This window comes from Aythya ferina (assembly GCF_964211825.1).
Source record: "Aythya ferina genome assembly, chromosome: 2".
NCBI lineage: Eukaryota > Metazoa > Chordata > Aves > Anseriformes > Anatidae > Aythya > Aythya ferina.
The window spans coordinates 109,919,919-109,945,509 of record NC_140297.1 but is presented as its reverse complement, the minus strand read 5'-3'; the positions used below and the strand labels follow the sequence as shown (position 1 = coordinate 109,945,509).

Genomic DNA, 25,591 nt, shown 5'->3' with positions numbered 1-25,591 from the left:
TCTTCAAAGCTTTTAGAAGTGTTTTAGAAAACAGCTTTTCCAGAATGTAGATCACACTGCAGTCACTGCTTTATTTTTTTGAATACAGGTAGTAAGGTAAGGCTTAGGTAATAAGCTCTGCATGTTTAAGAAGCCTCCCTGTCTTTTATTTCACAATATTAATAAGTTAAATTCAATGTAATTCCCTCTGAGTAAGTTTGTTTTTAACTACAATGCTATTTACTTACCATTCATACAAGAAAATTAGCTTCAGTTTTGAAAAGCAAATAGACAAAATTTGGAAAGCATTAGAAGCAGTATTTGCCACGCAGCCTTACACCAGCTCTTTGCTATGGGGTAGATTTTGTTGCGGTTTAGCCTCAGAAAGCATACGTAAGTTCTTTAATTAGTCTCATGCAAGCAAATACGGCTGACAAAGATCAGTCAGCACACTGTATTCTTTTTCTTCCCTTCTCTTTGTGGATCTCCACATCTTACCCCATTGCTCATGCATGCTTCCTGATGGAAATATAAATCCATTTTTAAATGGTACTTTTTTTTGTAGTATGCGTCATAACACATTTGGCTCTATTAATTTAGTTTTAAAGCATCCCAGAGATGGAGGCTTTTTTTTTTTCACCTATGCAATGGAAAACTAAGTCCAGGAGTTTAGGAATTAAAACCACAGATTTTATTTATTTATTTATTTATTTTTTTAAGTAAAGACTTGACTGTGCAGAGTTCCCCTACAACATTATTTACCTCAAAGAGGTATATTCAAAACACTTCTTCCATATGCTATATTGACATATCCCAGGTAATGATTCCAAAACAAACAAACAAGGCTGATTGCCAGTGGAAGTTACATCTCAGTGATTTGATTGCACTGCACATGAACTGTAGAAGCAGCAAGGCCAGAACACAGCTCCAGGAATCTTCTCCACCTCTCCTCAGTACATGTTGTTCTAAGGTCTAGAAAGAAGGAAGCAAGCAGAAATCCTGCTGGCAGGAGCTTCTGTGAGAACACAATCACAAGTCACTCACAGATCTGGGGAAATTTGCTGAGACAAGCGATTGAGACAAGTGTATCCTTCTCTAAGAAATCATTATACATACAGCAAGTACGGGACAACCTGTCTTTGTCCATGTCCCACAGGTCTCCATCCTGCCCCCAAACCCTTTTACTTACCATTAGCCAAGTCTTAAGCACCACACCTCATCCTGATGTTGAAAAAGGTCCTTTCTCCCTAAGGCCCAACTCTGAATCCTAAATTCCAGCCCACTTCATTTTCATGTACTGGCAATGCTTTGGCTATAGGGTGCAAACAAAGTGGAAGACTTCCCAATTCTTCCATAGGTATTACGAAAATCAGACTGACTGAGAATGCTTTCCAGCACCTGAGATCTCGCCTGCAGCCCTGCACTGAAGCAGTTGCTTACCAAACCTGGATATTAAGCTCTGCTCATTCCTGCTTGAGGTAAAATACATTCAGTGCAGCATCATTGTTACTTTTAACTGCAGAAGTCTATCCATTCTTGTTATGGACTTTTAAACCTAATATATAGACTAATAAGTATGCCAAGTGAAAATCTATTTGCGCATGAATTACAGAAGACATACTGAATGAAGACCATCTGCCTGTAGTCCCTTCTGAAAGAGAATTTTTCCCAGAGAAAACAGCTGGAGATTTTCCTCTAGGGGAAAGACATTACCTAGCGGGAAAAGATATTACCTAGTTTCAGTTCTTATACAAAATTAAAATACCTGCTACAGTTTTCCATATAAAGGCTAAACATGCCTAGCATCTAGTGAGAATGATATTTTCACTTAGACGAATTTTGTTGTGAATAAAATTCAAGTCCTGCTCAAAAATGCCAAAAAAATAAAAGGCAGTGTTACCTGATTTACCTAAAAATTTCCAGCTGGCCAAAATGTAAGTATTAAAGTAATGAAAATAGAGCACTTATCACAAGTAATAATAGGATGGTACAAGAATCCAAGCAGTTAACAGACTGTAGAGAAACACCAGTGATACAAAAGCAACAAGCAATGCACTGTCCCCTAAACCAGTGATTAAAAATAAATAAAATCAAATGTCTAGTTTTCCATCTGGAATGCAAGATAGCAAACAGTTTCTGCCAGATCTCCTGGCAGTTAGGCATTCAAAGGATTGATTGAATCAATCAATCAATGATTCGTCAGTGCACCTTAAGTATTTTTTTGATTTCAGGAAAAAGGTATCAAGAAAATCCACTTTGCATAGGCATGTCCCTTTTGTAATGTGTCACCACTTATATCTGAATGACTTACTATGAATCATCTGATTCCAGTACTATGGCATCTTTCCTTCATTAACTTGAGCCCTATCTTCAATTTTCTTAATTTTTTTTTCTGTTTACAGAGGAATTTCAGAGGAAGAAGAAAGAATACTTCAAGAGCTTATAAAGCAAGTTTAAAATAAATAAAAATGTATTGTTAAAATAAATAAAAAAATAAATAAAAAATATTGATGAATTGATCAGTTCAACTGAAAACTTGTTACATTCACCAAAAAAGCAACGTACATGAAGACATTAGCTTCTTTCAAGGTACTGAAAAGAAATAACTGGCTAGTGCAGACTTCACCCTTTCAAAATCTGCACGGGCATATCGCACCCAAGTGTCTGCCCCACTTGGCAGACAATCTATTTCCAGCAGCACAGACTGTTCCACTGCCACATCACCCTTGGTCGCACTTATCTCTAGATACATGCCACAGTAACCAAAATGTCTGAATCTCATTTTGCATGACACGAGAGAAGCAGCCAGATGAAGCTTTTCCTGAATTTCCTTTCTAGAAAGCACTACAAGCAACCCATTACCTGTCTACTTTTTCCACTGCCCAAGAAATCTCTCCATACACTGATCTACCTCAGGTGTATTTACACTTTCCTCCAACCTACCCTACCTCAAAATCAAAGCATGTGTATTTAAGCAAGAAAAGCATCCTATCTATTAACAGTAAATTACTTAGCTACATTTAGGATGGATACATGAGTATAAGATCTGAGACTAGCACGTATCTTTAGGTTGACAGGAACAAACAGAAATGTACTTATTCTGACAAACAAATCCCTGAAATACCCAAGTTCAAAATATAGTATACATAAGCAAACAAGAAACCTCTTATTTGCTAAACTCTCCATAGCCTTGCTTGAGTTGATGCACTCATATCAAAACAGAAAGACATCTATACATTCAATTTGTACATAAGACTGCTATTTTATTAGAAAAATAGGTAAAAACGCTGAATTCCTACCCAAAGGTATGCACAGCATGAGATGTTGGGAAGGGGAAAACTCAATACAGCTGAGCAAAGCAGCATATGCTTACTCATTCACCCAACACAATCTACCAGCATTATTAAGTTTTAATGAGCAGAGATCACACATCGGTCTGAAGGATACTTCTCCTCACCCTTAGCATATAACAGCAAGCCTGTACCATACATACAAGACATGACAAACCTGCAAAGCAGCCCTACAGATTTCTTGTTTCTGTTAACACACACACTGCATTTGAGGAATAAAAGTCTTTAAGGCTAAGAATTTATTTTTAAAAAAATATCACTGTTTTTGTTCACAGAACACACTGAATTCTACAGTTAAGCAAGTGAGAGAGAATTTCTTCCATCTGTAATGGGATCTCAGCTACAGTTCATTATTCAAAGCTCTTCCTTACAAGAGCTTTGCAAAGAGTCCTCTACATATATCCTTTAAAAGGCCTGTCATAACCATCAAGCCAAAAAACCTGTATTTCCTGAGGAGACAGTTACGCAGTTGAAAAAGACTAGTATGTCTAAAGACATGGCCTACGACTGGTTTAGCACGTGTTCACTTCAGCCACAGTGACCAACACAGAAACGCCACATGGTAAACTGGAGACTTTCCTATTATTATTTAGAGTATTTGGATTTCTGGTATTGAACTTCAGCATTTTGGATAAAGAAATGGCCTAATTGCTCAGTTAAAATTCTTATCTGTTCACTCTATTAAGACTACAGTGATGAGATCTCCCTTGGTTTTGGGAAAAGCACTGAACGACTTGGGACAACTTGCGGTTGCATGTTGTCAAGTGACATTATTGCAAAGCTGAAAGACACTGATAACAACAAAATACTTAGCAAGGGCAAGCTAGCATCCTTTACTTTGAAATTCCCTTGAAACATAAACACAAGAAAACATTAAATTCTTATTAAAGAAAGAAGAAATGTTAACCCCCAAAAGTATGGGTAAGCTCTGTCCTCCAATGTCTTTACATTCAGGCCTGACTTGGCACCAGAGCTGCGTCTCAAAGCAGCCTGGCAACACCAAGAGAAACACAAGCCCTGAAGTTACGATACACCTGAATGCTTGTGACAAAGGAGAGGGGGCAGCTAGGCAGAGTAAAAGCTCATTTGAAAGCAAAATATTCTTTGCAGCAGCAGCATTTTTCTATGCTTGAAGTAGATAATTTCATTTATAATTCTTTAAACTCTGCTCGCCTACAGAGGTATTTACAGAAATGACACTTCTGTGTTACTGTAGAGCTTTAAAATATACATTTAGCAACTTGTTAGAGTAATTCAGTTGGAAGGGACCAACAGAGATCATAGGGCGGCTTGGGTTGGAAAGGGCCTTAAAGATCACCTGGTTCCAGCCCCCTGCCATGGGCAGGGATGCCACCCACTAGATCAGGTTTATCCAACCCAGCCTTGAACACCTCCAGGGATGGGGGCAATCAGCCAGTCCAACTGCCTGACCTCTCATGGCCAACCAAAAGTTAAGAAGCATGTTGCTGAAAGCACTGTCTAAATGCCTCTTGAACACTGACAGGCAAGTGGCACCAACCACCTTGCTAGGAAGCGTGTTCCAGAGTCTGACCACCCCCCTAAGGTAATTAAATGTTTCCCGATGTCCAGTCTGGACCTCCCTGGGCACAGCTCTGTGCCGTTCCTGTGCGTCCTGACATCGGTTACCAGGAGCAGACAGACCTTCCTCTGCATGTCCCCTCCCCAGGAAGTTGCAGAGAGCAGTGAGATCAGAAGTTCAAGCAAGTACTTCTCATCAGCACTGTGAGATCCAAAAGTCATTGGGATACAGCATGCTACTTTGTTCCGTTCTTACAATTTGCCCAGTATTGCAGGAACACATCTAAAGCATGTATTTTAGAGTGAAATTTGATCACAAATGTACCACTCACTGGTTTGTATAAACCTGAAAGCTTTTTTGCTGTGATATATTTAACTTGCAGCACCAGATCTCACACCAGAAGCTATCTTTTCATCTCTTTCAGACAGTTTTCAGGTGTTTGCAATTCACGATATAAGCAGTGATTAGAAGTTATTCCATGTAGAAGCCAAATCTATTTTGCTAAAAGCAGAAATAGCAGTGTTCTAATTCAGCTCAGATACTCGATGCTCACACACAAAGACACTGAAAAACTGACTCCCTGGTCTCCTACACGTTGCAACCTTGCACTTAACTTCCAAAAAAATGAAAAAGAAGAAAATTCTGGACTCTTAGCTATGTAAGCATCTTTGAGGAGAAAAAAACACAATACCAAATGCAACTAATTTAATCTTTAGCTTTTATCAAAGTTCCCAGTGTGACTTGGAACAAAATCTTTTCAGCTTTATCTGAGCTAGACAGCAATTTCTTAGAGACGGAGACATTAAAAAAGCATGTAGCACAAAGAATGGCTCCTGTGTGCAGCCTCTGGGCTTCAGATACATAAGGAGGTGTGAAGTGCAAAAAGCACAGCTTACATTTCCCCATAACTGATCACGGCCTTACACAAGCGGCAAGAAATGCTGCAGGTAGGGAGAAAGGGCAAAGTTCTCTGCACTGCAATGCAAGAACATTTCAGATGTATGTTTGCCTAGTGCAGAATAACAAACAAGTAACTTCATTTTCTAACAACCCAAAACATCAAGTTCCAGGAATAAGACAAGTTCAAACACCACTTCTATTATAGGCCATTCAAAAACAAAGCAAAACAAACAAAAAACACAAATATTTTGATAACTGAAAAGTTAAGCTATGAGCTTAACGATTAATACTGTAATTGCTTACTACAGCCTTTCAGCACTGCCTCTTCTTACTGTAGTATGAATATTGCCACACAATGGAGCATTTCAAACTCCCCAACGTCCTGACTTTATTTAGAGACTTAACATCAGCTTCTCAGTTCTGTTATTCTACCATATAAGAGTGATGTTTTTAAAGGACATCTCACCAAACATTTGCTTACTTCAATAAAACAGGATTTCCTTGATGTTTTTTCTCTAAGAGATAGTAGAATTGTTTACATTCCTGTATGTTCTGGGATGCAAAAAGCCTAGAGCAGGGGCTAGGAGAGAACTGACAGCTGTGGCTGGAGCTAGCTGCCTAGCATGCATACAGGCCACGGTCATGTACACACATACATATGTGCAGGATTGCCATGCCCACACTTCCAGTGACACAAAGTGAAGTCACACAGGGACTTAGGATTTTTTCATTTTAACTAATGAATACCTGTACATCCTTAAAACACGTATAAACCCACTCATTTTCCCTCTTAGAAACATAGAATCATTAAGGTAGGAAAAGATCTCCAAGATCACCTGGTCCAACCACCACCCTACCACCAATGTAACCCATGTCCCCAAGCGCCACGTCCAGCCTTTCCTTGAACACCCCCAGGGACAGTGACTTCACCACCTCCCTGGGCAACCCGTCCCAATGGCTGACTGCTCTTTTCGAGGAGAAATGTTGCCTCATTTCCAACCTGAACCTCCCCTGGTACACCTCGAGGCCATTCCCTCTTGTCCTATCACTAGTTACCTGTGAGAAGAGGCTGACCCCCAGCTCCCCACAACTCCCTTTCCAACGTATTTTTCAAACATTAGGTGCTCAGTATTCAAAACTGGAAAGAGAGAGAGATTGGTGGTAGGGACCAGATATCTTGGAGGTCTTCTCCAACTCACTGATCCTGTGATTTGTAGGACTGTCCATCATCCTCCTCCCCCCCGACACGACCCTAAATAACACCACATACCGTTACGGGCTAACAAATCCTTCCCCACTCTGGAACACCGTCCCCGAAAGATCAGACGCTGATACAGGAGAGAATTGCATCCACCACACCGCTCTTCGGGATGGCAGCGCCCTACGCCCGGGCGGCACAGCGCCTCGCCCAGCCACCGGCAGGCAGCCGGGCACCGCTTCACGGGGGGGAAGGCGCTCAGCCCCCACACAGCCCCCACAGCACACAGCCACCGGGCTGAAACTCCAGCGGGCACCCCCGAGCCGGCAGTCTACCCCCCCCCAGCCGTTACAACTTCACCCACACGCCCCTTATTTAAAAAATAACAATAATAAATTCAAAAGAGGGAGCAGAACGCCCTCCCCACCCCCTCCCCATCGCTTACCTCAACGGGGCCGGCAAAGGAGGAGGAGGAGGAGGAGGAGGAGGAGGAAGGACGTTGGGGGGGGGATGGAAGCGGCGCCGGGCTGGCCGCGAGCTGCGCGAGGCGGCGGTTGAGGCGGTTGGCGCAGCGCGTGCACGCTGGATCGCGTGCGCGTGCACCCGCCCGCCCGCTCCGCTCGCTGTGGGCAAGGCGGACGTGGGCGCGCGCGCCACCTCAGCGGCGCGGCGCGGCCCCGCCTCGCCACGTGACCGCACGGGGGGTGGGCGGGGCCGGCGGCGGTTGCGTGGTGGCTGTTGCCCCAAGTGTTGTGGGGCGGGCGCCATGTTGTGTGGCCGGGGCGTTGTAGCGGGCGGGGTCCCTAACTCGGCGTGTCCTACAGCCACAGTTCCTCGCACCCCTTCCTCAGGGTCTTTTACTGCTATATCCCGCTGCTAGTCCCTCGTGATGGGGGTTTTCACGAGAAACACGGCTTTTTGGGGTGGAGGGGGGTGTTGGTAGCTTCGCGCATCTCACGCTGCACCCCTCTGTGGAAAGGCGGCGTGGTACCCGGGGAGGGCTGCAGGTGGCTTATTTAGTTGCCAAAAATTGCCAAATCCAAATGTGTCCAGCAGGTCAAGTGGGTATTTCAGGTCCGCAGCTGCTTGGCCCATGTGTTTTGTCATTTACGCTGCTGTTGAGGGAGTTTGCCTTGATTATGATTATTTGATTCCAAGTATAGCCCAGAGGCCCACTTGGTACTGATACATACACTAAAACAGGATAATCTCACCCCAAACTGTACTAAAACAGGGTAATCTCACCCCAAACAATCTGCAGTATAAACAAGAGAAGAGAGAAGCAGCATGGTTGGAAATAAAGCTCAGGTCTTCCAAACATGATTTTAGTGTTATCACTATCCGTTGTTGCCTCTTTATTTTAGTGTACTTTTATTTGCTTACCAGTGACTTTTTCACCTGCCAGTCTGTTGACTAGGTGTTTGCTTTGCTCCCACCTTGGTGTTGGAGCCGTTCCGTGCTCTCACACCCATTCTGCATGGCTGTCACATAAGCAAACAGGCTGATTAACAAACCACTCAGTGCAGCTGAGAGAGCCTCCTCGAAAATCTTTTGTACCAGTCCTACAAACAGATAAGACGATCCTTGTATTCATCTGTACCTCCTGGTGCAAGCTGTGTAAAAAATTTATAGAGAGTTTGCTTATTTGCAAATAATGTATTTAAATCCCTTCAAGCATGGAACTAAATGTCTATCCCTGCAAGACATGCGGTGTGTTTTTGCAAAGCAAGCAGTCCTTGGAAGAGGACACAAACACTGAATTACATGGGTAGAGTGACAATATATTATATACACATAGGTAAAAAGAACGAAAGGGCAGATTTCGCACCTGTCCGTTTTGATTATGTTGTAAATTCAGAGCCAGCTTTGGAACACTTTCTAGGGCGCTGGGTATGAGGACGCAACACAGATTAATGGAGCAATTTTCCACCCTTCAGTGCAAGCATGCTTCAGCTGCAGCAGTTTTCTAAAGATGCCTCCCATTTTATAATGGAGTCATAATAACCTAGCCATCTTAGCATAACATCTGCCACAAACACATAGTCTGTGCTTCAGCTAAAAAGGCAAAGCATCCATAATAGGGCATTTCCAATCTTTACTGTGTTCCTTATTTTGCGTGCTAGTTCCTCAGTTTCTGAGGGTAACTGCATCAGAAGTTGCTCTAACAATATTTTCATTTTTGTTTCCGTGATCTTATCTTTGCCAGTCATAACAGCAAGTGATTTCTCAGCTGAGGGGGTTCTCCTTTCCAACACCAGCCAGAACAGTTTGCAGGGAGGTAAGAGGTAGGAGGCTAAATTTATGGCATGTCCTCAAATATCAAATTTAAGCCAGATCCTATTATAAAATTAAGCCTAATCCAAAAGCAGGCCAGCTTCTTAGCTGACAGAAAAATCTTAACTTGAAAAGGGGTAGCAAATTGGTAAGTCATGCTTTTGTATTTCAGACCTGGAGAAGGAGCTTCTGATTAAAGGGGTATTCATTCGAAAACACAACGTTTTCCCCTTAGGTAATCTTTTCCATTCCAAAATCATCATCTCCAGACAACCAGAAGGTCTGGAGTAGACAGCCTCCATTATTTTCCTTTTATGTTCTCTACTCTTTTGCACTTAAACACAGAAAATTAAAATCAAGCTGTAAAGATGGCTTTCGTTTTCTGCAGCTGTATTAAGTGAGATTTGTTTCCGTTCTAGCTGCATGGGGCTCCACACGTACTGGTGTAGATAGGATCTCGCTATATCTGTATCTGTGTGTGATTTGCAGTCCTTGTTGAACCATAACTCACCGGTAGTTAAGCCAAGGCCTCCAGGCCATGTCATTTATGCTTATTTTGCCATTTCACCACAAACGTTGCTCTTGTTTTTCCCCATCAGGGCTCTACCAGCCACCTGAGCCACTGGAATATTTAATCACACCAACAGTCCCACTGTACTTGATGGGCTTGTTTGCTGGTTTGGGCTATTTGGCTGTCAGCACACTCAGCTCAAGTCTCACGTGAGCAACATTTCTCCATTCTTTGTCAATCATTGGCAGGTGTTTCACAAACCATCTTCTGATATGGACATGATAGAAATCCTTATCTGTGCCAAAATCACAGCCTAATTAAGTAGGAGTTTGTATTCTACTATTGTTAGTGTGAGTGATGCACAGTAAATGGAACTGACTGTAGCAGATAGGATGGGTGGCAGGAGATGAAGGCTGGGGAAAGAGAAAAGATGTTGCATTTGAAAATGTGCAGAAGGAGGAAGATTACAGGAAAGGCATCCCACAAAATGAAATAGGAAGTGAGACAAGGAGAAAAGTCAGCAGAATGTAGTTGCAGATGAATCTGGTGTTTTCCTTCCTCCCCTTGCTATCAGTCTCTTCCCCTCACTGTCCCTCTCACCTTCATCTCCAGAAGCCCTTGTGGAACAGAGTTTCTCTAATGTTTTTCACTTTACAGCTTTTGTTGCCCTTTCCTCTGGCCAACATTTTGCTTCAGTTCTTAAAACTTACTCTCCTTTTAGCAACACTGGAAAACTTGCTGCATGGAAAGATTTGTTTCAGGTGTCAGTCAGTGCAAGCGCAGTTTAAATGAAATATTGTTCATGCATTCCCTTTATATTTGTTTCCAAAGATACAGAGCGGAGGTCCACCCTAGACTAATTAGTTTAAGGATGATCTCATTTTGCAGTTAGCTGCCTCAAATATTACTGCTTTACATGTTATCAAAATATGGTTTATCAGTCTCAGGCCACTGACAGATCTTCCTCAATAACTGGCAACAAATCCAGAGATAATTCTCAGAAGAAGTCAGGAACACATGGAAACACAATGCCTTTACTTTGGTGCTACACAAAGCCTGTCTTTCACATCTTTAATCTTTGAAATACACACTTTATAATTTTGGAAGGTGATTAGATAATATAGCTCATATGCAACACTTTCCCACACTTAAATAATGAAAAAATATGAATTTATAATACACTCCTCAATTGGAATATAAAGGGTATTCCAGAGCATTGCAGTATATTCTGGTATTCCAGTATGTTCCAGAGTTCTGGAATGGAATATACTGGTGACAATACTTGATCCAGAAGTGGGATTTCAGTTAAATATTGCAGCCAGTGTCTGATTTTAAATATAGTCAAATGGTTCTGTGTGTTTGATAGGCAATTCTGTTTCTTCAGAAATTATTTGCATTCTATTGGTATGTAAGGGACACAGATCGAAATGATTTTCATAATTATCAAGGAGAATAGAATGTAAATTTTACACTTAGGTTGCAAGAAAAATTTCATCAAGCATATATTCAACAATTCTGTTAATATTTAATATGAATATTTACTATCAATGTTTTGTTTACACTTGTGAACATCTACAGCTTAAATAATAAACATGAAAATTTTAAAGTTTTTTTTTTTTATCTTTGCAATATTTATTTATGTATTTCAATTACCATGCATAACAGCACTATACTTCTGCCTAGAAAATATTTTCCAGTAGAACAATATTATTGTGACTGCATTTCCAGCTTTTTGAGGAACCATCCAAATTAAAAAAAAAAAAAAAAATCAAACCACCTTCTGATCCCTTTTTATTTAGAGTAAAAAAAAAATGAATTGAAATATCAGGAGAATTCTGACTTTTCTTTCAACAAAAAGCTAAGACCTGATTCTGCTAAAATAAGAGCAAAAGGATCCACCCTTGGCTTCACAGGGAGTAAAGTGGGCTTCATTATCTGAGGTTTGGGACTGTTTGAGTGTTCTTCTAAGTTCTGGCTTGTTTTCCATTAAAACACATGAAAAAAGCCCTGGCAGGAATTCTACAGGAATTGGATCAGGCTCTGAGTGGTAGAATCTGTTCTATTTATAACTTATACACTGCCATTGATGGCTGTGTGAGAGAGAGACAGACTTGCAACCCAAAAGGACTGTAAGAAGTGATGGATTCTTAGTTAGGTAAATCAAGTTGAAATAATAACCATGGCAAAGAAAGTTAAGAGTCATGTGAAACAACCTGCAGCTGGGAAACATTTTGAAAGGCCAGACTGTAACTCTCTGGCAGCGTGATGTAATCATACATCTGTAGATATTTATCAACTTCTGTAACAACTGCATGAGCACCTACATGCACGTAAGGTTCTCATTTAAAATGTCTCCTAGCTTGGAAATGCGCCCTCCTGTACGAGACCTACACTTGGGTAGTTCCCTGCCATGCTGCTCCAGTCTTTTGCTAATTTAAACTATGATACATAGATGAAGAACAAGATGCAATGTAATAGCGAATAAAGCTCTGTGTTAAACAGTAGCCAAGTCTAATAGGATCATTTTAATTGTACTGGATTTTAAGTTTCTACTACTTTTTTTTTGTTTGTTTGGTTGGTTTTGTTTGTTTTTTGCTTTTTTTTTTGTTTTTTTTTTTTTTGGGGGGGGGGAGGGTGTAGCAGTCAATATTTAGCCAATATAAGATTTAGCCAATATAAGCCAATATAAGATTCTTTGTTTTTCACACTAACAATTCGATAAAAATGGACTAGGAACTGGTATTTCTCATGTTTTCAGTATATCCACTTCTGTCGTAGATCTAACACCCTAGAAGTATCACCAGGGTTTAGCAACCTTCCATCAGCAATACATCTGGAGATAGCCAATATAATATGACTGAGCCTTCCAAGAATTGAAATCAATAAAAATATTTTCCTATTAATTACAATAGTTTTATTTCTTGTACTTAATAACTTCTGGTGACTTAGAAGTTGAATTCAGGTTGCATATTAACAAAAGAAATTCTGGCCTTTGCTTTATTGATCTTTCAGCTCAAACTCTGTCCTCCAACATATCTGAGCATCCACAGGCTGCATTTTCTTACATCCTCACTAAATAAATGTGTGCATGAACACAGTAATGACTTAAAGCAGAGATTCTTGGCTTATACGTAGCCACACACAAAGGCTGTGTGGGCTATATATATGTAGGCTTAAATGTAGCTGACTCCTGTGGTTCATAGGAAGCCACTGGGCCTGACCCCAGGGAGGAGAAGAAGAGGTGGTTAACTGCTTTGGTGTTGGGCTGAGTCACTGGGGGGAAGGAGGACAGTGGGTCTGGCAGGCTTTGGAAGCAGAAATATGATTTCAGTAGCAAAAATGGTGTAGAGAAATGTGCATTTGGGGCAGTTGATGCTTTATGGGTTAGTGCTATACCCACAGTACTTCACCAAGGCAGGGAGGGAATTAAGGAAGTGGAAAGGACTGGAAAGCAGTCATGTGAATCTCAGTGGTAAGAAATACCAAACATCGTCCATCTGATGAAAGAGATGTGGATGAGAGAAACCTGAACTGAATGAAAACCTACCTGTGGCCTCCCTGTGGCTGTAGGAGATGGTTCTGCTTCTGAAGATCTTCCCCTGTGGCTTCAGTGGTCACGGTGAAAAGTGCAGCCCACGTGTCATGAAAAGAACCGTATGTACGGTTTCTTTGAGAAAGGAAATGGGGCCTGCCTCAAGCTATGTTGGCCTACGAGTATTAACAGATCCACAAAACTGATATCGACATTCTTTTACAGGGCAGTAAAGTCAGTTATTTACTGGACAGGATTCATTCTAACAACCTCTGTTTATCATGGACATTTTCTAGCAATTAGAATCACCTTGCCAGTACATGGGGCATTATCAAGGTGCTTAGAAAGGTCTGCAATACAACCACTCTGATACTGAGACCTAAGTGGACGCCTACTGTGCATTTAAAGTTACGAAGTATCACAAATCATATAAAAATAAACACAAACTTTGGTGTTAAAGTACTATGGCTAGCCTACCACCCATGAAAACTCAGCTAAAATGTATTAGTACATAGTAAGATCACAGCAAGATCATACTTTTCATTCAAGAACATTGGATTTAACTCGAGGCTTTTTTTTTTTTTTTCCCAGTGGTTTCTTTCCCTGTTTCCAGGCCTTCTGTGGGCTAAGGAACCGTTTCTGCTGCTGCAGCCTTTTCATCAGTCTTCTTTGCTGGGTGCTGGTTGCTCTTTGCATCCTTTTTTTTCTCCACTGTGGGGATTCCTTTTGGGTCAGGTGTCTCTTCTGTGGCAATAATTTCATCTACATGTGGCTTAATAAAATCTGATTTAGGAGAAGTAATAAAATTTCCTTTGTATTTACTATAGTTGGCAACATGGAGGAATGCAGAGCTAGATTTTCATTTAGCACTGGTTATGACCTTGTTATTTTCCTCTTCTTATACCCATTCAAAGAGATTCAGTATCACAGACGCTACTACTTTTCACAGAACCAACAACAAGGCCAAATATTTGTGATCTCTAATTAAATAAGTTAAGGGATAGAGCCTGCAAAACATTTACATGCACAAATAATTGTTTCTTACGTAAGGCATCTCATTTACACAACTGCTCAGAAATGTCCAAGTTACCCATAGCAGCAAGGCAAGAGAGGAAAGAAATGCTGTTAATTACTACTTCTTGCCTTAGGAACCAAAACAGGAGGAGTAAGATTATAAAATGGTCTGTCAGCAATGATATAACATTTTTACAAACATTTTGTTTGTACAAATGTATAAAAACAAAAAATACTTGGGCAAAAGCATATAAAATATATATTCTGATAATGTTGGAATTTAAGGCTTATTTGGATCTAAAATGCCCTACATAAGGGAAATGTAGCTGTGAAGAATAAATCAATGTCCAAGTAGCAATTATATAAAAAAAGAGTCTAACCAAAGAGAAAAAATCTGTAATACACAAGAATGCTGAATCACCAGAGGGCTTTTCATTTTCCACCCTTTCTCTAGACTGGATGGAAATATGGTTGATTATAATTCCGACTTCAACATTCAATATGGACTTAAAATGAAGAGAGAATAATTTATTGATCTCAAATACCCATATGGTCAGAGTTTTCTAAAACACTTTGGCATTTACCTAGCCTATATATATATATATATTTATTTTTATTTTTTTTTTTGCAAGTGTCAAATGTCTAGCTGGCAAAAATAATTCAATCTGTATATGTACATATGCTTAGGAAATATTTCCTCTGCATTCAGCAATTGGGCAGTAACATTATGGCTTAAAAAACTTCTATCAGTCAAGTGAGCCAAGGTGAGAACTGGTAGCTCGGTGGGATGGGGACTTAAATCTCACTGAGGTTTAACCAGCCAATTCATACTTTGCATTTGTTGTCACATGCATACAGTAAATTTGTTTCTTTGGGACCTGTGAGGTGATGATCAGTACAGACTACTATCTGCATAATGTTCAACATTTTTTTTCCATTGGAGCAGCTGTCATAAAGGTGAAAGCACTCTTACCTTTCTTCTCCCCTTCCTTATGTTGTTTGCTTGCTGTAGTTGCCTTTTTCTTTTTAGATAGAGTTACGTTATTCTGACTTTGTCCTTGGACACTAGCAGCATGCTTAGCCATGTCAGTCTGGCCTGACACAGAAATCACAATCACCTGAAGCAAAGCAAGAACAGAAAATGCACAAGCGAGAGATGGGGACTGAGTCCCTGGCAGCAATATGTTTAGAAACAACTACTCCTTGAATTTTCAGGGCACATACGTCTTCTGAACCAAAGAGAAGCAGAATCCTGATTCTTATCTGGGAGATGACCCACTTCTTATATTCCCTTGCCAAATGGAATTTGCCATTCTGCCAAATGGATGGAGGCAGCAGGACAGATTTTTGAAGATGCAATAGTAGAAATAAGCTGCTGCCAAAATGCAATTATCATTTAAATTATGCTAACGCTAAGTAATAAACATCAGCTACCAGGACTTGCAAGGAGCAAGTTAGATTCTTGTTTTCACTTGGGAAGATGGACAAGAGATGTAATGTTGTTGCTTTTACATAGCATAATGTTCTGAGTCGAGGATGAAATGACCTGCTTATCACCCCTGGGCTGGCCTCATATTATACTAAGAGAAATTATCAAATAATTTGACATTTCTTCTCTAAACTCAGGAAGCTTGATGTATCTCAAATTACAGATATTCTCCTGCTAATATTTTGAAATATAATAATTAAACTATTTTACGTTGTCTGAAACACAGCTGTGTAACTAAATAGTCTGATTTTTTTTAACTGCGATTGTGATTGATTACTGTCCATAATTGCACACTTAAGATCGCAGTAATCCCAATAAATATTATTAAATAAAATTAAATATTTGAGTTTAAAATATTTTAGTAGATAAGGCCATGTGATGACTGAACACATTTACTGTTTATGTGAGATGCTGAAAACATGGTAGCTTTATGTAATTTCATGTTAAAAATAACTGATGTGAAAACCATTCTGGAAGAAAAAAGATGTATACCAGATAAACCTACCATGTCCCAGTGGTACTTTTCATGGATAACATTAAGCACATGCTAAAATGTTTTGATATGTTATAAATCTGAATTAAATCTGGATATATTTTTTTGAATTATTAATATCGTTATTAGTTTCTATACTCCAATATTTTTTTTTGAAGACAAAGACCTTTAAACACAATGCCAGCAAACCAGCACTTAATTCTCCACGTACTAGACATTAAGAATTCCCTCATGCACCCACTTGGCCTTTAACATTAGCTGTAGTTGACAGTAAGCCTCAGATGGCAAGGATTTAAGTCAGCATTAGCTGCACAGCACTTACACAGCACTGTGTATTCCTCACAGAAATGCCAATACTGCAGCAAAATGAGTGCCTGGGAAACAGCACTGTTTCTGCAGCCACCATGGTTAAAAATGATGAGGAAGTATGTAAAGGATGCACACAGATCATCCTTACACAGAACACTGGAAATATATACAATTGTTCTTTAGATTTTGATGTGAAAAATCACTGTGCTGCTGCGAGATCAGTTCTGAAAAGAATTATTAGTATGGCATAATATCATATCAAATATGTCCAACAGGATGGAAATATATATGCATTCTGTTGCTATTCCTCAGCTAATAATCAGTGGCATTGTTGTAAAATGGCTGACAAGGATTTTTTAATCTATAGAAGTGTGTTCAGGATCTGGACAAATGGTTCTGAAATATTTTTGGATCTGGATGAAAGGTTCTTAAATATTTTTATCTGAAAAAAAATATATATATATATATTTTTTCTCAGTTCCAGTAAAGATTATTTTTGTACCCTCAAAGGATCTTAAAGAAATATGTTATTTCTGATCTTCAGTGTTAAATGTGGATGAAATTAACTAGGGTCTCAGTCTAACAACATACTTACCTACCACCCTTCAGTCAAAATTCACGATCAGGCCCTTTGAACTGCATGAGACTACTCCTGTGCCTCAACTGGCAAAAATACCTTTGTGAGCTGAGATGTGAAGCAGTGAAGGTCTGGACTGAGAAACGTGAAGTGATGCCATCAGGGATTTTGCAGTGACAAGTAAAGTGAAGATTAACATGGATCTAAAGTGAAGCTAGAGGTAAATAAAGTGGTGAAAAGGTTAAGATAATAAGATAATGTGAACAACCAGGAGAGCCGTGACCAGTAAAACATGACACAGTGAAACAAACTCGTGACAGAATGAAAGAAGTGAATCCCATTTATTTGTGAACATAGAGGAGAGTTCATTCATATTTGTAGACACATGCAGACATTAGTAGTATTCTAGCCTCCTAAGTCTTCGTTTTCATTTATATTACAGTACTTTTACCCCAATTGGGCAGATTAAACAATATTTATGGATGTAAATTACACCCATATTAAGGCCTCTCTAAAGTAACACAGCAATACAAGGGGGCCTTAATGTAGACGAAAACCAGCACTAACTTCTCCAAGGTTTGAATTCTCTTAACACATTCCATCTATGCTACTTTACCAAAGTTGGAACAAATCTAAACTGCAGCTGAGAAATGCCTTGATCTTTTTTTATCTTTCCATCTGCCTCATCAGTTGCCTCCACTCAAATCCTTTGTCACCCTTTTCTTTTGTGTTGTGTGGTCAAGTGCCCCAGGAAGGGGGTCAAATTGCAGACCAGTGTTTACAGCCAGCATGCATTTGGCTGGGGTGAGAGGATGGCACAACAAGGTTCTGTGAAGTTAGCAGTGAGAAAATACTTAGGAGATGCACTATTTTCCCTGGCACAATTAAGGGCTTTAGAAACACAAATGAAATGAATGGAAAAATTCAAGGCTACCTGCTAAAACAGTAAGCCATTTACACACACACATTATGTCAGCATTGTCATCCAAAACCTCCCCCATACTTCTGTTTCCTAGTCTTAAATTCATGCTTTCGTTTTCTTATCTTCCTTCTTATTTTCTTGCTCTTCCTCTGGTATGAACACACTTACAGTGACATCACTGGTCTCTGTGCCATACTTGTTCTTCACCACGAGGCTGTACTTCCCAGAGTCGAGTGTGGACACAGAAGAAATGGTGAAGTTGACGTTCTTTCCAGATTCAAATTTCAGGATGCAGTTAGCATCCGATACAAATGATTTTTCATTCTTCAGCCATGAGACCTCTGGGGTAGGATCTCCCCAGACAGTGCAAGACAGATTGAGTGCCTACAGAAAAAAGTATGAAAGGATTATATGTAAGAGTCAATAAATACTTGCTGTGTTTTCTGATGCACAATTCTCCAAATGTTCCACCTCCTCCCATTTAGCTTCCTGCTTTTAGGAAATGGATACATGTCATCATCAGTGATCAATAGTTTTTGTCACAGTCTTCTGTATCGTAAAGAAAAAGAACTCAGTTAATTCAAAAACTCCATTACGACCTTTTCAATATTTTATGGACCTTCTTCTCTGCTCTAATAATGATTACTGGGATTTTCTCCATGCATAATGTTTAATACAAAACCAGATATCAGCTGCATTTTTGTGTTAGACCCAAAATATGAATTTGAGGATCTATTAGATGGATTTGTTCAGGTTAAGCTCACTACGTATTTGCCACAGAAGCAAATAAAGCCTGTCTTCCTTTTGGAAATAATGACTAAGGGCGAAGTGTCCCTGGAATATTTTGTTTAATTTAGGATCTTTTTAAACCATGCCCTGACAGCTCTTTCAACTACCTTAATTTGTTTTATGCAGTCCTATAAAACTATTTTTAACTGAAATCAAAACAGACTTTACTGTTTCTTCAGTGCTCATGTAAGTATATCCCTTCGATGTTAGTAAGCTTCCTAAGTCCAAACAGACTGAAGGAAGCATCTTCATTATCAAGTCAGTTGTTGGAGAGATCACTAGCCATTGAATAGATTCTGCAGGCTGGCACATCTAAGGTGCATACAATGTTTGGGTCTCTTTTTTTTTTTTTTTTTTTGCTGTTGTCAACTGAGGTATACGTGTTACATATGGACATCACAAGGGATGCTGTTATCCCTTCCTCCACTCACAATGCTGTAGGAATCTTCTCAAAGAGTTTGCAACAGTGAACATCACATAGAAAGTCAAATGTAAAACATATTCACATGAATCTTTAGTGTACATACACCTTTCTCTGACCTTTATTTAGTAAGGAATTGATTTATGTCTAAGTACTAAATAGTACATTGCTCCAAACTGAAAATATTCCTCAGAGAGAAATCTAACTTTTTCTCTAGCAAAATTTGAAAAATATACTACAGAGAAAATGGTCTTCAGTGGTACATAAGGAATGGACAAGGTTCTGCTTGACTGAAATCAAGTTTCTTGTCCATTTTTTAAAGGCTTTTGATAAAAATACATCAAAAATAGAGACAACTGAGGAGAATCACATTGTGACCCTATATATTGTCACGTCAGAAAGGCATTATACTTCTGAGAACAAAAATCATAATCACAGAAATCCCAAATCCTAAAGAACAGAATGAAAACAAAAGGGAGGGTGAAGTTTCCCCCCCAACCACCACCAACACATATATCTTGGTACTGAAGGAAAGACATATACTGGGTGTGGGGTGGTGAAAGCCTGGTGGAAATGGCCCCTATCTGATTTCCTGCAGCACCTACAGTTGATGACAACTTGGGGATTATGGATGCCTTCTCCTGTAGCCCACTGGTAAGAATGTGGTTTTGACCATATCAGTTCATCTTTTCAAAAAGATGGGGAAAACAAGTGGTTTTACATTTCCCCCTTTTCCTTAACACTATCAGTGCAAACATGTCCTCTGCCTTGGTCTCAGCCAAGAATTGCACGTGTCCCTTATGGCATTCAGTATTTCTTTAATGTGTTCTGGTTTTCTAGCAAGCAAGAGGTCATCACTAAATTACCTCATCTACCACTCCAAGATGATAATAAGCTCATGTCCTTGTCTGGGCTGCTCTAATAGGGGCATCATTCAAACCTCAGGTGTTTGAAGTGGTGCAGTACTCCTTAATTCAAAGGAATACAGCATCAACAATGACTTTTTTCTTCTAAATCATTCATCAAAATAGCCACATTTGGCTTAACCTTGCATCACTAGCTCCGGCTTGACATCTGTGCTCCTCTTTATGTTCCCAACTCTTGTTAATTTTCCGGCTATTAGTGTGTAGAGATGTATCTTCTAATCCACTATGTTGATGGCAAGATCTCTGGTCATGCCAAAGTTTTCTGGAAGACAGTTCCACGATTATGGTGCCTTAGCCAAGTAGAAGTGGTTACCCTCTGTGACTGTACCTGTCTGCTTCAGATTTCCTGTTCTTTGGGCAGATTATAGTCCTTGCTCATGTATTCATGCCGGTACTACTCACAGAAAACCCTGATTATAATGCTGTATTTATCCTGAAATACCTATCCCAGTAACAAAGTGTGTTCTGTCCTGCAAGGACAAGAGTAAGACAAGGGTAAGAGGCACTTTTCCCCTCCAAAGTAATCCATCTTTTCCAGTAGTTGTCTGGCTCTGATGATTGTCCAGTGGGGAAAAAAAGAAGGGGGTGGAGGGTGGACTAGAAACATGTCTAGGTGTTACAGTGAGTAAATGGCATCTATCAGGAAATCTGATCTATCTGAAAAACCCTGCATGAGTAAACCTCACTTCTTTCAACCACATCTCAAAGCTCCATACAGAAGTTCACATCATAAATCTGCAGCTGGGACACTGATGCCCGTGCACTTGGAGCAACCAGGTGCTGCAAGTCCAGACCCTTTGTGTCTCTGCTTGACTTTTCTGCGTTTCACTGCAGATTAGCATGAGTAGGGTATTGCAGATGGGAGAGGAAAATGTGTTGTATTTCAAGTATTGCCATTCCACCTGCATACATGTACATGTATTATCACATACTCACATTTATGGGCAGTTTGGACTAAAATGCCAGGGTCTGAATTAAAGCAGCTAAGTTATGGGAACATGCTCCTTCTTCCAGCCTACCTATGAGGACACCAACCCTGGCAGAAGGGGAGAACAGGGGGAGCTGGTGGGCAGGAGGATGTAACATGTCGCTTCTAGGTCTGAAAGTGCCTGTCTGCCAGGATCCAATGTCTCCTTTGAAAAATAAAACCCCTTATTTTTGTTAAAACAACTACTTAGGTTAAATTGGCCATCCGTATGCAAAACTTATGTTAGTTTTGTCTGATATGAACTTCCCTAATATGAACTGACACTTAGCCTTTTCCAATTATAACCCAATGCTGAAGAGCTTTTATGTCTATCAGTGGAAGCCTCTTAGGCCATCTGTAGCACTGTTTGATTAACACTAGGTAAGTGCTGGCTCATGTATTCCCACACATATCCTTCAGCTCATGTGTAAAAAGCCAGTCAATAGCATCGCAATCGCAGTGTTAAGTTTAAGTTTGAGATCCAGTTATGGCTGCACTTGTATTCAGAACCAAAACTTGCAATTGCCAGTTCTCGACTACCTCATTTACTCATATTCAAAATCCTTGCTGATTGTGCAATTTGCATGGATTACACACCAGGTACAGAAAACCACCCTCCCCCTCTCTCCAGCATATATACAAGCAGTAGGCAGATGAGCCAACAACACCCAAACACGCAGTGCTTTCCCTGAACGCTCTCTGCCCTACTCTGTTTCTCAAAAAGATCATCTACAGAATCCAGACACATAAGGTCAACGATATTTGTCTCAAGTTCTGGGAGTTTTCCAGTCGCTTATTCAAACATCACAAATGTCCTTGCTGTCAAGGACAATGTGTGTCTGGGTAAGATTTTGCAACTCATTTTTTTTTTTATGAACTGCTTTTGTTGTAAACTACACAATTTGCTTTAGTGAGCTTATACTCGACTTCAACTCTCTTTTGTCAGCTTAAACCTGATAATAATCACCCAAATTTATCCCCTGCCAAACCTGTATGAGAATCTCATATTCAAGCAGAAACAATATTGTCTGAAATTCTGCAAATTCATTCTATTTCTTTCTGTCCTCTGCCTACAGTTACAATACTTGTATGAATGCTGCTTATTTTTACATCATTCCATGAGCCACTAAATCCTTTAATGAAAAGTTTAATCAAATGTTATTCCATTTTATAATGTCAAGATGCTTAATTTTCCCTGAACTGCTGCAGCCCACTATCTGGTGGCTATGTTTGTTGTCTTGCATTGTCAAGCTTTTAGATTTTTAATGCTTCTGCTCAGTTTATAATCAAGTACCTCTAACCCAGCTGACCCACTACCAGAAAAAAAATGGAAATATCAAGAAGCTGTCTTACTGTAGTTATCCTGTTACAGCTTTTCAACTACATTCAAATGTCTCATTTCAGTGTTCGCCCACACTTTGAAAAGGAAGTGGCTTATGGCTGACCAGAGGGAGGTGAAGAGCAGATGCTTTTGGTCTCAGTGCTACTTTGCTGCGGCTTGTAGAAGCAGAGTGCTGGGAAAAGGTTACAAGATTATGAACTGACTTCCTGGGATGTCTGTCCTGTGCTTGAGCAGTGACATGGCTGTGTTCCCCTGTGACTGCCTTACAATAATCTTTTAGCCAAACTACGCTAATATAGTCCGATGTAATACCAGTGACTTCCTCTGACTTCCTTCCCACTAACCCCAATGAAATACAGAAAAATTTCTCCTTTCATCTGAAAGAGAATTGAGTTAGAAAGGTTTACTGCTTTTAGCCTGTTTAAAAGGCAGCTTTGACAGATCTGACTATCAGTTAACTCCGTAAGACACAAAATGTGTAACTATCCTATGAAAAAAAGGGAATCAAAATCTTCCTCGGTACCCTGTTACAATAAACAGATAGACAGATAGATAGATAGATAGATAGATAGATAGATAGATAGATAAACCTAACAGTGAAACCTGCGCATGAATTTTTAAAGAGCTGGTTACATAAGGAATTTTAGTCTCAGCTCACATTGTCATCTCACTTTTATCTAATGCTTAAGAAAAGACACTGCCCTAAATAAATAAACCCATCTGTGCAAGACCATTGCATTATGTACAGAAGACAGGGAATGAATAAATAATGTGGCAGATTTTAAAGATGGAATCTTTTTTTTTTTTAAAAAAAAGGTGAATATTTTGCTGTCATTGAAAGGCATTCAAGCTGTTCAGCTGTTGTGTAAAGCTTTGGTGAATTCACTGTACCTTGCCTTCCTGGATGGTGACAACATCGGGCAAACCTCCAAGCACCCGTGCACGGTCTGAAAAGAAATGAACATAATTTTCTTTAGTCTCTCAGAATCAACTCTGTCCCAGATTCTGTTTCCCCTCTAGTTCTTTCTTCTTATCTTATTTATGTACAACTTGTCTCTGATATCTGCGCTAGGACAGAATTACTCAGCATTCTTAGCACACCATTTGGACTTTAGAAACGTTTGATTCACAGCAAAAGAAGTGTTAACAGCTGGCATCAGTCACTTACAGGAGGGAATTAAAGTCCATGTGCTGTGTCCTGCAGATTTAGCCACTGATTCAGTGTTGCTTGTGATTACACACGCACACACAAAAAAAATTTTGAATTTTTGAGATTTGGTGATCTAAATTTTTAGTGTCATAAACTAGAAACGTGTTTCTGATAAGGAATGAATGGCAGCTAAGACAGAGCTGAAGATTTGGTTTTGATCTAAAAACAACAACAGGATTCAGTCTTGGTGACAGCAGTGAAATGCCACCCCTTTGTGTGCACCTGGACGTAAACAAGGTCGGTATCTGCTCTACAGGTTAAGCTCAAAGTCCCATAGGAATCTTACATAAAAACAAATAAGCTGATCACATGCAGGCTTTCAGGTACCTATTCTGGAACATGGATTTTTTTAGTTGTAAGTCCTGGTGGAGCCTGGCAGAGGAAGGACGTGACTATAGAGCATGTTCTCATCTAATATACTCTGTAAAATATATACTCCGGAGTAAATGGCAACTTGATGAAGTAATGAGCACGACTATGTTGCCTGTGCCAGCCCTCTATGAATCATGCAGAGTTAGAAATGAATTGCCCAGGGCAGGGCTGTTCCTGCTCCTTTCCTGCTACCTCAGCTGGAACTAGCAGGGATTGCTGTACATAGCCCAAACCCTTTCCATTTGGAGTCTATATCCAGTGAGGAATTAACTCAGATCCCTCTCCATATTTTTCTCCCCCAAATTTTCTCGCTCTGGTTATGCCCTATGATGGGAACAGGAGCTTATTCTGGAAAAGTCCACGTAACCCCTTCTTAAATTGTCAAATTAAATTGTTAAATTAGCGGCAATGTGCAAAATGTTAAATCATGCTCCTTGCTTCCCTTGGTGTAAGGTCAACTAGTTTTAGGATGCGCACAGGTATGTACATGTGCATACATGCCCCCTCTCTCTCTCCCAACACACAACTTTCCTGTATAGGAAGAAAACCCTCATAAACAGCTTATTGTGATTACTGTCAAAGAAGGCCCACTTACTTTTCTCTGCAATCGCAGCTTGCCTGGAGTTGAAAGAAACAAAAAGAAAATCCAATTTTATTTAAGGTTTACTTAGAGTGATGGAAAAATAGCTCGTCTTTTAAATTGCCTTAATCAGTTAAAAGAAAATGCCTCTTGTCATTTGGCAATACTGCTTTTTCTTCATTACCTAACTGTTACATAAGAGTTATACCAAAGCAGTCACATGCAAAACTCCTACAGGCTTCTGTAGGACTAGGATTTGTTTCATACGATATTTTTAGCTCTAGCACAAAACAAACAAATACCATTATTATTTTATGGGTGCCATTGCTGTATTTGAATTGCATAATACTTACTTTAGTCTCTGGAACTCAGCAAAGGCTTCATCAAATGCTTTGTAAAGAGAAAAGTTGATTTTAAAGGTAGGTTCAAAGATAGGCCACCACAAGCGTTCATTTAAAATGCAGAAATTAATTTAAAATGTAGACATCATTAAAGAAATATTCAAGTATGGATACATGCTGTGATACTGTATAAGCCCTAAAATGCTGAGTGGTTCAACTAATAAAGGCAGTCTTGTATATGGTAACTATTATATGTACATATGCATACATAAACACAATTCTTTTTTCTACTAAAGGTCAAAAATTCACACAGAGTGATAGGAGAATGATAGGCTGAAATTACCTCACAAAACAGAGGAGGAAACCCAAAATATACCACACTAAAGTCATTCAAACTTTTTTTGATCACAACCCCCTATTAGTAATACAATTTTGAGTACCCTCCATATGTGTATACGCAATTCTTTATAAATTATATACACATGCTACTGAAGTTCTTGTGTTGTTTTTTTTCCTGTACCCCAGTGGATTGTCATATATACTCCAATTTGCAGA

At 39.7% G+C, this 25,591-nt stretch overlaps 2 protein-coding genes across 8 annotated transcripts in view; both read right to left on the bottom strand.

Moving 5' to 3' along the window:
- Positions 1 to 7,589, bottom strand: part of LPIN2 (lipin 2) — a 45,577-nt gene extending 37,988 nt beyond the window's left edge. Inside the window, exon 1 of one of the 2 annotated variants that reach the window (XM_084510683.1) lies at positions 7,413 to 7,589. The gene's annotated coding sequence lies outside the window, so the exon portion shown is untranslated. Of the gene's footprint in view, positions 1 to 7,039; positions 7,170 to 7,412 lie in introns of those variants that run through there. The other variant, XM_084510682.1, reaches the window with a different exon arrangement.
- A 3,964-nt stretch (positions 7,590 to 11,553) lies between these two features.
- MYOM1 (myomesin 1) overlaps positions 11,554 to 25,591 on the bottom strand; it is a 78,233-nt gene continuing 64,195 nt past the window's right edge. For 4 of the 6 annotated variants that reach the window (XM_084510671.1, XM_084510674.1, XM_084510675.1 and 1 more), the window contains 6 exons: positions 25,049 to 25,085; positions 24,711 to 24,733; positions 23,425 to 23,480; positions 18,257 to 18,472; positions 15,272 to 15,416; positions 11,554 to 14,067 (listed from right to left, as the gene is read on the bottom strand). In XM_084510671.1, coding sequence (XP_084366797.1) covers positions 13,910 to 14,067; positions 15,272 to 15,416; positions 18,257 to 18,472; positions 23,425 to 23,480; positions 24,711 to 24,733; positions 25,049 to 25,085 — 635 coding nt within the window. In that variant the 3' untranslated portion in view covers positions 11,554 to 13,909. Of the gene's footprint in view, positions 14,068 to 15,271; positions 15,417 to 17,479; positions 18,473 to 23,424; positions 23,481 to 24,710; positions 24,734 to 25,048; positions 25,086 to 25,591 lie in introns of those variants that run through there. The other 2 variants (XM_084510673.1, XM_084510676.1) reach the window with 2 other exon arrangements.